Source organism: Arvicanthis niloticus, chromosome 16 (genome assembly GCF_011762505.2).
Source record: "Arvicanthis niloticus isolate mArvNil1 chromosome 16, mArvNil1.pat.X, whole genome shotgun sequence".
Lineage (NCBI taxonomy): Eukaryota > Metazoa > Chordata > Mammalia > Rodentia > Muridae > Arvicanthis > Arvicanthis niloticus.
In genome coordinates this window covers 67,688,173-67,700,489 of record NC_047673.1, presented here as the reverse complement: position 1 = coordinate 67,700,489, position 12,317 = coordinate 67,688,173, and the positions used below count along the sequence as shown (strand labels likewise).

The following is a 12,317-nucleotide window of genomic DNA, read 5'->3' as shown; positions in this document are numbered from 1 at the left end:
CTACCCACCACCATGGTGTCTCTCTCCCTGTGCTGCTCTTACGTTTTCTCTCTTTCCTGTCTGTTCTCACGAGAGTTGGGCATATCCTATCTCTGACTTATTCTACCACATCTTTCTCTGATTCACCACTTTGTCTGCCTCTCAGTTAGACATCACTCTCAAACATGGCTTTGTCCTTCTAAGAGTAATTTTACCTTCATTGTTTGGGATTAAAGGTGTGTGTTAAGGTCAAGTCTGTATTCCAGCCAGCCAGATTAAAGGTGTGTCATTCCAACCAGATCACACAGACCTAGATCTTTGGATGTGATCCTTTGCCAGGGCAGCCATGTTGCTACATTAATATTCCTCTACATTATTTGTTATGAAAGCAGCTGGGCTCTGCATGCATACAGTTTCTGACCTGTCAAGGTTAAGTGTTGGGAGCTTGATGCTGGGAAGTGGTGGATCACTAAGAGGTGTATCAGTTAGAAGATCCTGGGTCATTGTCAATGTGGCTGTGAGGCAGACAGTGGGACTCTAATTCCTTCTTCTGCTTCACATTTTGGCCCTGAGGTGAAAGCTTCCATTCCTACCCACTTTTGCCATGACGTGCTGATCATTACAGGCCCCACAGCAACAAGTCAACTGACCAGGACTGAAACCTCCAGAATGAGCCAAGACAAACCTTTCTCTATTGTAAGTTGATAATGTCAGGTCTTTTATCATAGTAACCAAACACTAACTAGTACAGCTCTGAACACACCTTTGTGTGACCCCTAACGTCTCTCTGCCTTTGTGGAACATTCTTCGAAGCCAGTGGGAAGACTATGGGTCAGACATGCTGAGCTGAGTTCCCAGCTTTGCTCCTGAATTTGGGTGTGTTTTCTGGTTTCCTGTAGTGAAGGAGATAGTTGCTATGTAGTGGAGGCATCCAGTTTCTGTGCCTTCCACTGAGTAGGCTCACGTGACAATTTTGGAATGTGGAGACACCCCTTAGGGTGGGGCAGTGGAAGTAGTGCTGGGTACCTCTGGCAGAGAGAGGGGAAACAACATGCCAACCTTCCCATTCTCGTGGGTTGGACTGCACCCCTTTGTCCCAGAGCTAGGAGACCGTGCACTGGCAGGGGAGAGTCAGCTGAGGCTGAAGTTGCCAGAGGAAACCAAACAATTCTTATTTACCAAACTGTCAAAATCCTATCATTGCAATTAAGGAGATGGGCAATTAGCTGTGTCTTAATTACAGCAGCTGCCACTTCTGCTGAATGCTGTAATTTACGGAGAAAATGGGAGGAGACTCTAAATTAATGTGTGTCTTTAAACAACGAAAAACATTGATGAGGCCTGAAGGAAATTGTCAGTGGTGGTCTCTGGGCCCCTCCTGAGAGGAGCCATTGTTGGGAGATGCCTCCAAACGCAGCCACGATTTCCAGAGCCTTTGTTGCCTAACGGCTGCGATTTTGATAAATGCCCAGTGACATCCTTACATTCTATTTTGTGTATAATGCAGATTTCCACAGCAGCAGCATCTGTGGCAGCCACCGTTAGCCCATTTCAGCTTAGTTGTTTTAAACTTAGCTTTGAAACAAAGACATTTAAACAATGACTCGGGACTACTAGGCAGAGAAAGAAGCTTGTAAAGGGGCAGACCCACCACTCTGAACTTCGCACAGGCGAGCAATGAGGACCAAGTCACAGCACAAACTATCCATTGGCAAAGTTGCCTTTAAGCTCAAGTGTGACCCCCCCCCAAGTTTGTTTCTTTCTAGAGGCTGACTTGCATCATGATGTGTAAGTGAGGGACCACAGACAGGGGAGATGGCAGAGCCATGACCCTGATGATGGTGAGAAGCTCTGGGAAGTTCCTCAGCAGTGCTGGTCCTCTGTAGCCTAGTACACTCAGCTTGTTGAAGGCCCTGTGTTCAGTCCCCAGCATCAAAGAAAGAATACAGCTGGGGTTATAGCTTGGTTGGTACAGTGCTTGCTTGCTTAGCATCCTGGGCTCTATCTCCAGTAGTTCCTCAGCTGGATGTGGCACACATCTGAAATTCCAGCACTTGGGAAGTGGAGGCAAGAGGATCAGGAGTTCAAAAACATCCTTGGCTACCTTATGAGTTCGAGGTTTAGGGTACAGGAGACCCTATAGAAAAGGAAGAAAAGGGAGAGAGGAAGGAGGTGGGAGAGGAGAGAAGAAAGGAGGGAGAGGGGAAGGGAGGGAGGGCTTCAGAGCAACAGAAGGGTAACTGGAAGCTAGGGCCTAGTCTCAGCTGTGATCTGGAGCAACATTCCAGGCCCTGGGAAGCCAGGGGACTTGGTGATAACAAAGCCCTCAGACTGGACTGAGCAGGCTTCAAACCTGTCCTCTTCCTGCTTCTCACCTTGGTGACCTTAAGAAAGGCCACAAAAAAAAAAAAAAAAAAAGCGTGACCTTTCTTTTGAATACTGGGAGATTGTATCTTTCACAACTGCTAGAGAGTTAAAGGGACAACATAGCCCAGGGCCTGGACCTGTGACTGGCAAGGGAGAGGCCTTGGATGTATGCCAACACCTCTCCTCCTCTTTTCTGGAAGGTAACTGAGGCCTTCAGATACTAAGGAATAGTGGGTGCTGGTGACCCCCAGAAAACAGAAGAATGCAGGTGCTTTTGATAATAACTATGTACATGTTGGAAAAGGAAGACTCAGTGTTAAAAAATGAGGGTGGGTATCAGTTATCACCACCAAGGAGCAGACCAGTTTAGGACTCTTGAGTCCACAGACTTGGTGTTGAGTTCTGGTGAAACAGGCTTTGAGGCTGTCCAAAATAAAGTCCAGGAGCTGTGTGAGAGACTAAATAGCTCAGATGCTGGCTCCACTCCAGGATGCTGTAGAGAGGAAATTCTCCTTTATTGCTCTGGCAGCCTGAAGCAGGCCAGTGCAAAAGCACAAGTGAAAAGAGAGAACCCATTCCCGCCGGGCAGTGGTGGCGCATGCCTTTAATCCCAGCACTTGGGAGGCAGAGGCAGGCAGATTTCTGAGTTCGTGGCTAGCCTGGTCTACAGAGTGAGTTCCAGGACAGCCAGGACTACACAGAGAAACCCTGTCTCGAAAAACCAAAAAAAAAAAAAAAAAAAAAAAAAAAAAAAAAAGGAGAACCCATTCCATTGGGTTGTCATCTGACCTCTGTACAGCATCCTCTCAGAACAGACAAGAAAGTCAGACAATTAGCATGAATTCAACACAGCAGAACATACCCAGATCCTCCCTCCCCCTCCCAAGAGGGTTTCTCTCCTGGCCTAGAACTCATTTTGTAGACTAAGTGTACCTGGATCTCAGACATCCTCCTGTCTCTCCCTCCCATGTGTTACAACTGAAGACATGTGTGCTGCCACGCCCAGCCTACCTTACCATAAAGAGAATAGGAGAAGAATGTATTCTGGAGCCAAATATGAGTAGCCGGTGCCTGGCAACACAGATACACGTTATTCCAAATGCCACATTTCAATATGGCAACAGTAGTGCCATGAGGCTTTTATAATTAGAGAATGAAAAATAAGTGATAAATCAAGGTGGTTTTCAAGTTGTGGAAGCACCACATTACACATGACAGGTTACTGCAATGTGGGGAAAGTTCTGTAAGTTCCAAGGCTCTGCAAACATGGCCGCTCTAGATAGCTTTGTAGAATTTTTAGAACTTCATTTGAAGCTTTGGAACTTCATTTCCCAGGGGAGAATGAAACAGCATTGAGAGCATTCAGTAATGGGTACAGCTCTGCCCTGCCAGACACTCCTTAGGCTGCTACATGTTGGATAATCTAGTTGAGACCTGTTTTCTAGGAAGATCAGCTGATGCCTGTACAAACCTTCATGTGAGCATTGACTCTAACCTGATAACCTAATTGCTAAAGACAGAGCCAGCCAAAGGAGCAGAGTCTCTGTAAGAGCTAAGGCTAACTGGTAAACCACACTTGCCTAAGGACAGATACTTCCTGAGATGCCAGAGGCTGTTGATCATATAACAAGTAACATATTTCTACTGCTCTAAACAAGTTTGGTTGACCCAGCTGCACCAGATGTGCTTAATCCTATGTAGGCAGGAGATATGCAGGCAGGAAGTACATCAGAATATAAGCTTACCCCTGATTGGATGAAGGTGGAGAGTACTATAGCCTTGTCAGGGTCACCTTTATGAGCACCTGACTGATCTAAATTTGGGGTCATTCTTTGGGAATCCCAGATCTGACCTGGCCAGTGTCCATCTTCCTAGTGAGTATTAAATAAAGCTTGCTTTAATTGGATAACTGTGGAACTGGTCTTTCTCATCAAGATTCTCAGGTTTAACATGTGTTTGTTCTATACTGCTGTAATCAGATGCATAAGTATGGGTAATTTATGAAGAACAAGTTCATTTGTTGAGAAGTCTGAGATCAAGACTGAGGCACAGGGGTCTGGAGAGAGCAGCTGTCTGCTTCCAAGATGGTGGCACCCTCTGGGGGTCAGATGCTCTGTCCTCACATGGCAGAAAGAAGAGGATAAAGAGGGACACATAATCCCACAGTGTGATGCCCTCCTGACTCAACTGCTTTCTGAAGGCCACATATCCCAACAGCGTCTACCATTAAATTAACATGGTGCACACTAGCAGGTGCTCATCTCTGCCACCTCTCATTCCCTCACTCCACTGACTTCATGTCCAAGGTACATGCTGATGTCTGTCCCCAGAGTTTAATGGGATGTGAGCACTGGAGAGTCTCTCCTGGTGTTCCACTTATCAGAACAGCGGCAAGAGTGGCAGTTGAGTGTGCAGAGCTCTGGCTCAGGGAGTTGCTGTGGGTTTCCCAGCAGAGGACAGAAGACCAAGCAGAAAAAAGGTGATGTTGGCACAGAGGACAGAGGCAGAAGTGGGGACCCAGGAGATCTAGGTGCAACCCACTGTTTTACAATAATGGATGTTATTTTATATATAAAAAAATAGATTTACTTATTTATTGGTTTATTGTGTTTGCACATGTGGAGGTCAAAGGGGCAACTTCCAGGAGTTAGTTTTTTAGGGTTAGGCTTAGGATATGAGATCCACCACAGGACAACTTCAGGTTGCTAGGCTTAGTGGCAAACTCCTTTATCTGCTGAGCCATTTCCCCAGCCACAGGGGTCTTTTTCAACGCCTTCATTACTTTAGTCTCATTTGAATTTTCTTTTATTTCCCAGTTGTTAAATTGAACTCACCCATTTATTTACATGATCATTGCTTGTTGGGGGTACAATTTTGAACAAAATGTAGACTTGTCCTTGGGAGTTACCATCATAGACACACGATAAGCTTTACCCAGCTGGCCATATCTGGAATGGGTCCAGTGACTAGTATATGTTCTGCTGTGCTGAATTCATGCTAATTGTCTGACTTTCTTGCCTGTTCTTTGAGGATGCTGTACAGAGGTCAGATGACAACCCAAAGGAATGGGTTCTCTCTTTTCACCTGTGTGGGTTCTGGGCATTGAACTCAGGTCCTTAACCTTGACAGCAAGCACCTTTACCTGTTTACACCAAAATGTGTGTGGATTTTTTTTTCCTACCAGCAATTATGTTTTGAGGGAAATTCTTCAGTGAATACCAGCTCAATCCCTTGTGATTCAGTTCAGTTCTAACACTACCAGAGTTAATATCAGATCCTGAAGGGTGAGCGATCCAGTTCCCTGAGACTCTCCTATTTCAGACACCATTTATACTTAGTAGGTTCTCACTGTGAAAATAAAAGAAAATTTACAGTGGGAACAGCATTGAAAGAGCTTTTCCAATGGGGCCTGGAAGTCATTTAGGACTCATTTTACATGAGATTCCAGTTGTTGCCTAGGAATGAGAACTTGTATGGCCTCTAGATTTTGGCTGCAGGCAACTGGGATTTGCAGGACTGACATGTCTAGAAGGTTGGGATGCACGTAGCAGTGCCCTCAGACCCCTGTTTTATGAACACTTCCATCTGGTGTAGACATTTTTTCCCTTTTCTGTTATCATATGGCCTGGTCCTTCTCAACCTTCAACAGACCCTATAAGCCTATACTCTTCCTGCCGGCTTTGGGAAACTGGCTCTTTGGAGCATTCCATGATCCTGAATCTCATAAATTGCAATTCCTAAGACCAATCATCTCTAGTGAAGATTTGGCGGTTTCTGACTTTGGGTTGACTGATATCACCTACATTTCCGATCAGCTAGCTGCAAATTGGGGTTTACCAGTCCCTCCTTGGGTTTCATTAATTTGCTAGCTCAGCACACAGAATTTGGGAAACAATTATGTACATGCATTTATTTATTACAAAGGAGTTTATAAAATGTACAGATAAATATCCAGAGGGAAGAGCAAGGTGTGTGGGAAGGCATGCAGAGATTCCATCCCTTTTCCAACGGCCCACCCTGCAGTTACCTATGTATTTAGCTATGTAGACCCTCTTCATACCTGAAACTTTTAATGTGTATGGAAGTTTTACTACAGAGGCACAGGTGATCATATCATTGACTTTTGGTGATTTTAGCCTGAGGCCTTCTTCTTATCTGACAAGTTATATAATGGGAAATGTGATTCTGAAACCAGGGCTCCAATCACGGTTGATCCCCCTGACAACCAGCTCCCATCTATTCTGAAGAGTTCCTAGCTATCAGTTAACTCACCAGCACACAGAGACAATTAGAGATTCCAAAGGTTTTAGGTATCATGGACTGTATTACTTTTCTTGTTACAAAATACCTGACACATGCAGAAATAAGGAAGAAAAGGTTTGTTCTGGTCATACTTTAGGGCTACAGTTTATCATGGTAGGGAAGGGGTGGGGGCTGGTACAAGAGGCACCTAGTCACATTGCGTCCACAGTCAAATGTAGCCACCTGCGGCCACAGATCAACTGGGTTCACCAGGAAGGGGGGCTAGGAACGAAAGGGGGATGGAAGGCGAGAAGAGATGAAGCCAAGGCAAAGTTCTCTGATCAAGGCTCAATTCTTTATCTTCACCTCTCAATTTAAAGTAAAAGGCCCAGCCTGGTCTACAGAGTGAGTTCCAGGACAGCCAGGACTACATAGAGAAACCCTGTCTCGAAAAAAAACAAAAAAACAAACAAACAAACAAACAAACAAAAAAGTAAAAGGCCCTACCAAAAGACTTTCTGGTTTAAGCCAGAGATGAGTGGGATAATCCAATAATCGGTTCTTGGTCGCGGCTGGAGATATCTCAAGGCAAGCCCAGGGGCAGTTCTTCTAAGTTCTGTGCAGCCAAGGTGGGTAACTCTACCTAGATCCTATCACTTGGTCTGTTGTGGTAAACAAGGTCTCTCAGGCCTGCTCAAGGCTTGGGGAAGGGCACAGTCAAGAGCACAGAGAGAGGAATGTCCCACACCCCAGTCCATGGGATGGTACCTCCTACACTGAGGGTGGAGATGTCTTCCCAGACCTGCTCAGAGTTGCATTCTATGATGATTTCAAATCTTGTCAAGTTAATAATGAAGATTAAGTATCAAAAGAGCCAAGAGACAAAGATAAAATATCTGTTTCACAATAACAGGAAGAAAACACAACTCTGAGCTCTTTACAGGAGACTTCCCTAAAATATAAATACACAAAAAGAACTGCAAGAGCCTATAAACATATATAACATACCAACAGCACGAGAAGGTTAAAATAGCCATGTAAATATCAGATAAAATAGGTTGAAAAAAACAGAATGTGTTATCAGTAATAATTATAAGAGGGTTAATAAATCAGGAAATATGTATTTGTGTATGCTTTGAGTAAGAGCATTTCAAATAGGAAGCAAAAACCATCAGTTTGAAAGAGATACTGAAGCAATGTTGAAGTTGCTGCTGAAGGTTTCAATATCCATCTCCTGGCAGTTGATAAACAGTCATAACCACCAGCAAGGACTCAGAAGCTCAGACACTATCATCTACCCAATCACTATAAACAGACAGAACACCATGCCTAACAGTGACAAGATAAATCCAGGAGCAAATGATGCACCTAGCAAGATAGTCCAGGTTCTAGGTGTGTTAAGAGCAAATAATTTACCAGCAAGACAATCCAAGTTCTAGGTGTGTTAGGCAGCTTTTTGTTTTTGTGATAAAGTAGACAGAGATCAGTGTGTGGTTCAATAGCTTCCCTGCTGTGGGCTCATAGCAAGGTGGAAGGGCAGTGGAGGAGTCACACAGGAAGTGACCAGGAAGGGAAGAGAAGTGATTCTCTCTTGAGGATCACTTAAGCCCAAGAGTTGGAGGTAAGCCTGGGCAGCATAGCCAGGTCCTTTCTCAAAAGTAAAGTTACAAAAATAAAATTGAAAAGTTTGAAGTGGAAAGAAGGAAGGAAAAAAAAGGGGGGCCTTCTTCCTCCTATGAGTGTATATGGTTTCAAACATCCGTAAGGCAGTTGTAGACCACACCCCTGAAGTGCTGGGAAACCAGTCTTACACATACCAGGCATGCCTCTGCAACCAAGCTACATCCCCAGCTCTGTCATTTATCTAAAATCAAGAATACTCTTACTGAACATTACTGAATGTCCTAGACAATACAATCAGATAAGAAAAAATGGAAGATGAACACATTGAAAAAAAAAACAGAAATAAACAGCTACTAAAATAATACTGCAACTTCTTGGAAAGGTAGACACAGGCTAAACACACTACCTTGCAACTGACCTGCAGCTCCATTTTTTGGTATTTACTCAAGAGAAATAGGAAAGTATGCTCACACAAAGATAAACACATGACTATTTATAATAACATTAATTGTATGATCCTAAATTGCAAGCATCCCAAGAACTACAAATTCAAGAAGAAATGAAAAGCTGAAGTATATCGTAGTATGAGCTACAGCTTAGCAATGAAGTGTAGCAAAGTAAAACACACATGACAATTGAGATGAATTTCAATGCCATTAAACTGACAGAAAGAGGGCAAACACTGAAGACTACACACTTTATGAATTTCCTGTACTAATAAGAAAGTTCATCATTGGTCTGGAAAAGGGACTACCCATGAAAGAGGTACCAGGAAGCCCTGACAAGGCAGTTACTGTATTATTAATAGTGGTGGCTGTACATGCTAAAATTGACCAAGCTACATGCTTAAATGTGGATTTTTCATTTGTAACACATGTAGTAGCAAAAAACAACAACAACAACAACAACAACAACAACAAAAAACAAAAAAACAAAAAAACAAAAAAACAAAAAAACAAAAAAAAAACAAAAACGTGTCACCTCTGCCCTCAAGGTGTTCCCTGAAATGAATCGAAGGTAATCAGATTTCCTGGAGAAGACTAGGTGCAAAAGTGTTCAGGGAAAAGAAAATTACAGTTGGAGAGCCATACACAGAATATGTATCTCTCCAAGGGCCAGCTAGATGAGGCTCAAACAATCCCTGTGTCCCAGAAAGGAATAGAGGGATAGATGAGATGGGTCTGGGGTATCCTAGCACAGTCTGTGGGAAGAACAAGTCAGTTCTTAGGGTGGCCAGATGGCTCAGTGGTAAATAGCACTAGCTACTCTTCCAGAGGACCTAGGTTTGATTCCCAGTACCCACATGGCAGCCCACAACATGCAGAATAAACATCTATACATATTAAATTAAAATTTTTATTTATTTATTTAGGGTTTTTTCGAGACAGGGTTTCTCTGTGTAGCCCTGGCTGTCCTGGAACTCACTCTGTAGACCAGGCTGGCCTTGAACTCAGAAATCCGCCTGCCTCTGCCTCCCAGGTGCTGAGATTAAAGGCGTGTGCCACCACCGCCCGGCTAAATTAAAACTTTTAAAAAGTCAGTTCTCTCCTTCCACCATGTGGTTGCCAGGGATTGAACGACGCCGTTGTCAGGCTTAGCAGCAAAGTGCCTTGAACATCTGAGCCACCTTTCCAGCCCTGAGCCTCAGTACTTGTTAATTAAACAATTACTTTTTGAAGTAACCACTGCAAAATTTGTTGACAACAAATGTGGTTTTGCTCATCACCTGTTGAAAAACTTAATCTTTTTAGGTTCAGTTTTCACTTAGGTAAAACAGAGCACTGAGCTCACCGTTTCGACGAGTACATGGGATAATTACCGGCTATAAATTGAGGAGCCCTGGGAGGAGGAAGGCAGACGTAGAGAGTGTCAGTAGGGCAGAGACTGAGAAACCTGCCAGTGAGAAACAGCTCAGTGTTCAGTCTAGTAGGAACCTAGAGAGGACCGAGGGTGGAAGGGCCAAGGGCCGATTCACGGAGGACTCTGTCTGCCACACAGCCGAGGATCGCTGGGGGATTCTGCCTGGGCTGATGGAGCTCCTTGAAGGCTTACAGGGAGCTTAGATTTCCATGTGAAGGCCTGAGAGTAATCAAAAATACAACACAAATATTACATCATGGGGCTTGGGAGGCTGGATTTGACTCTTGTGAACATAACCAAATGCAATAGGTTTGTTTGTTTGTTTGTTTGTTTGATAAGCACAAAGCCAATTTGCACAACCAGATCAAAGAGTGGATGGAGAGAGATTATTCCCTGCACAGTGTTTCCCCAGGCAAAGAAATCAAGGAGCTTTGCTAGGGAAACTCCCACAGATTCACGTAAGAAAGACTTGTCATCACGCTTACCACCACATGTAGAGGCAGGCACGTTCCCAAGCATGCTCAGTTGGAGATCATGCATTGCGTTTTCAAAAAAAAACATGGCAGAATGGAAACTGGGTGGAGAATTTACACTATAATAAGAAAAATTGACCGTAGATCGGAAGTTGATAGGTCCCTGAGTGAACAGGAAACAACCTGATGCAAAAGGGAAGCCCGTGCTGGGGCTAGAGACAGCTCAGTGATTAATCTTGTTGACCACCAAGTACTTGATGCTCTTTCCAGGGGACCATAGCTCAGTTCCCAGCACCCATGCCAAGTGGCTCAAAACCTCCTGTAGCTCTACTTTTAGGGGTATGTTTCTAGCTTTGGGCACTCATACATGTGGCACACACACACACATACACACACACACACACACACACACACACACACACACGCACACACAAAGCTGAAGAACAATAGAGGAAAACATGAAAGCTACTTGGCATTGACTTCCGGCACCCACTGCATATATATGGGTGGACATGTGTACACACACACCTTCATCAAACATACACACAATCAGTAAATAAAATTGACTTCGAAAATTGGGTTCTGATTTATAATCTATATAATATAAATGTATTTTTAAATATAAGTAATACAATATACTCTAGTGAGTAGACAGGAATAATCATAGCTGAAAATTGTGGCAAGAACTGTTTATCAAGGCAAATACAGTGAGCGATAAGGGTAGGGAGGGTGGGTTTTGAGCATTGTTACACTTTGTTTCCCTGAGTTGATCTGGAACTCATTACACCCTGAATTCATGGTGATTCACCTGCCTTTCTCTACCTCTCAAGTGCCACATCACCACAAGTTTCACAAGTTTCCTCCCTCCTCCCTCCTCCCTCCTCCCTCCTCCCTCCTCCCTCCTCTCTCTCTCTCTCTCTCTCTCTCTCTCTCTCTCTCTCTCTCTCTCTCTCTCTCCTTCTCTGTTGAACCAGAGCCACACAGTAACACAGTACCCCTCCAGCGCTGAGTCACTTTGTTCTAACTTCAGATAATCCAGGAAGCTAAATAGGTATTTGAAATATAGAACTGTCAGAACACAGAGATGGAAAAGGCCAAGCCATGTGCCAGTAGATTCATTTCCTAAGTTAATGTACCCAAGTACTACATCTGAGGACTTACCTAAGGGAAACTTGTCATTTCATCGTTCTAGAAGCTACAGTTGGAGATACAACAGGTCCTTGGTAAAGGCAGGACCGATCCTGATAAAGGCAGCAGGGGGAGTCTGCCTGACTTTCTCTGGGAGAAACATTTATCTACTTACACCATCCCCATACAGAGTGCCAATACACCAAAGACAGGATTTCCTCCAAGTCCATCTGGGTGTGCATAAGTTCACTGGGGTTAATAACAGAAGTGTGGGTGACTCACAGATGGCTGTGCTAACAGGGAGCTTCCGGAGCAACAGCTACACTTCCAGTGAGTCCACCCCAGTCAGCTATTAACCCCTTCTACGGCTCTGATAGGCTTTCCTAAGGATTGCATGAAGGCTCATGAGCTCCAGGAGCTTTGTGAATTTTGTGAACTTTGTGAGCCTTCTTCCTCTCTCCTTGAGTGCCGAGGTCCAGCCTCAGCCTGTGAGAGGGTCCTGAGGAAGGGGTGAATTGGAGCAGTGGAAGAATGACTAAGGGTCAGTGATGGATGCAAGCTGGCAGCTCTGTAATCTGCTTGAGATAACTGCGTCTTGCAGACCAAAGCCCAGTCTTTTATTTACTATAATTGCACAAGCTACTT

The 12,317-nt window shown here is 44.2% G+C and overlaps 1 protein-coding gene across 4 annotated transcripts in view; it reads right to left on the bottom strand.

Moving 5' to 3' along the window:
• Positions 1-11,974, bottom strand: part of Spmip3 (sperm microtubule inner protein 3) — a 43,630-nt gene extending 31,656 nt beyond the window's left edge. Inside the window, exons 1-2 of one of the 4 annotated variants that reach the window (XM_076914575.1) lie at positions 11,706-11,973; positions 10,031-10,290 (exon numbers count right to left, since the gene is read on the bottom strand). Coding sequence is in view for 1 of the 4 variants with exons in the window: in XM_076914574.1 (XP_076770689.1) it covers positions 11,848-11,858 (11 nt within the window). In the remaining 3 variants the exon portion in view is untranslated. Of the gene's footprint in view, positions 1-10,030; positions 10,291-11,705 lie in introns of all 4 variants that reach the window. The other 3 variants (XM_076914576.1, XM_034520568.2, XM_076914574.1) reach the window with 3 other exon arrangements.
• Between the last annotated feature and the right edge of the window lie 343 nt (positions 11,975-12,317).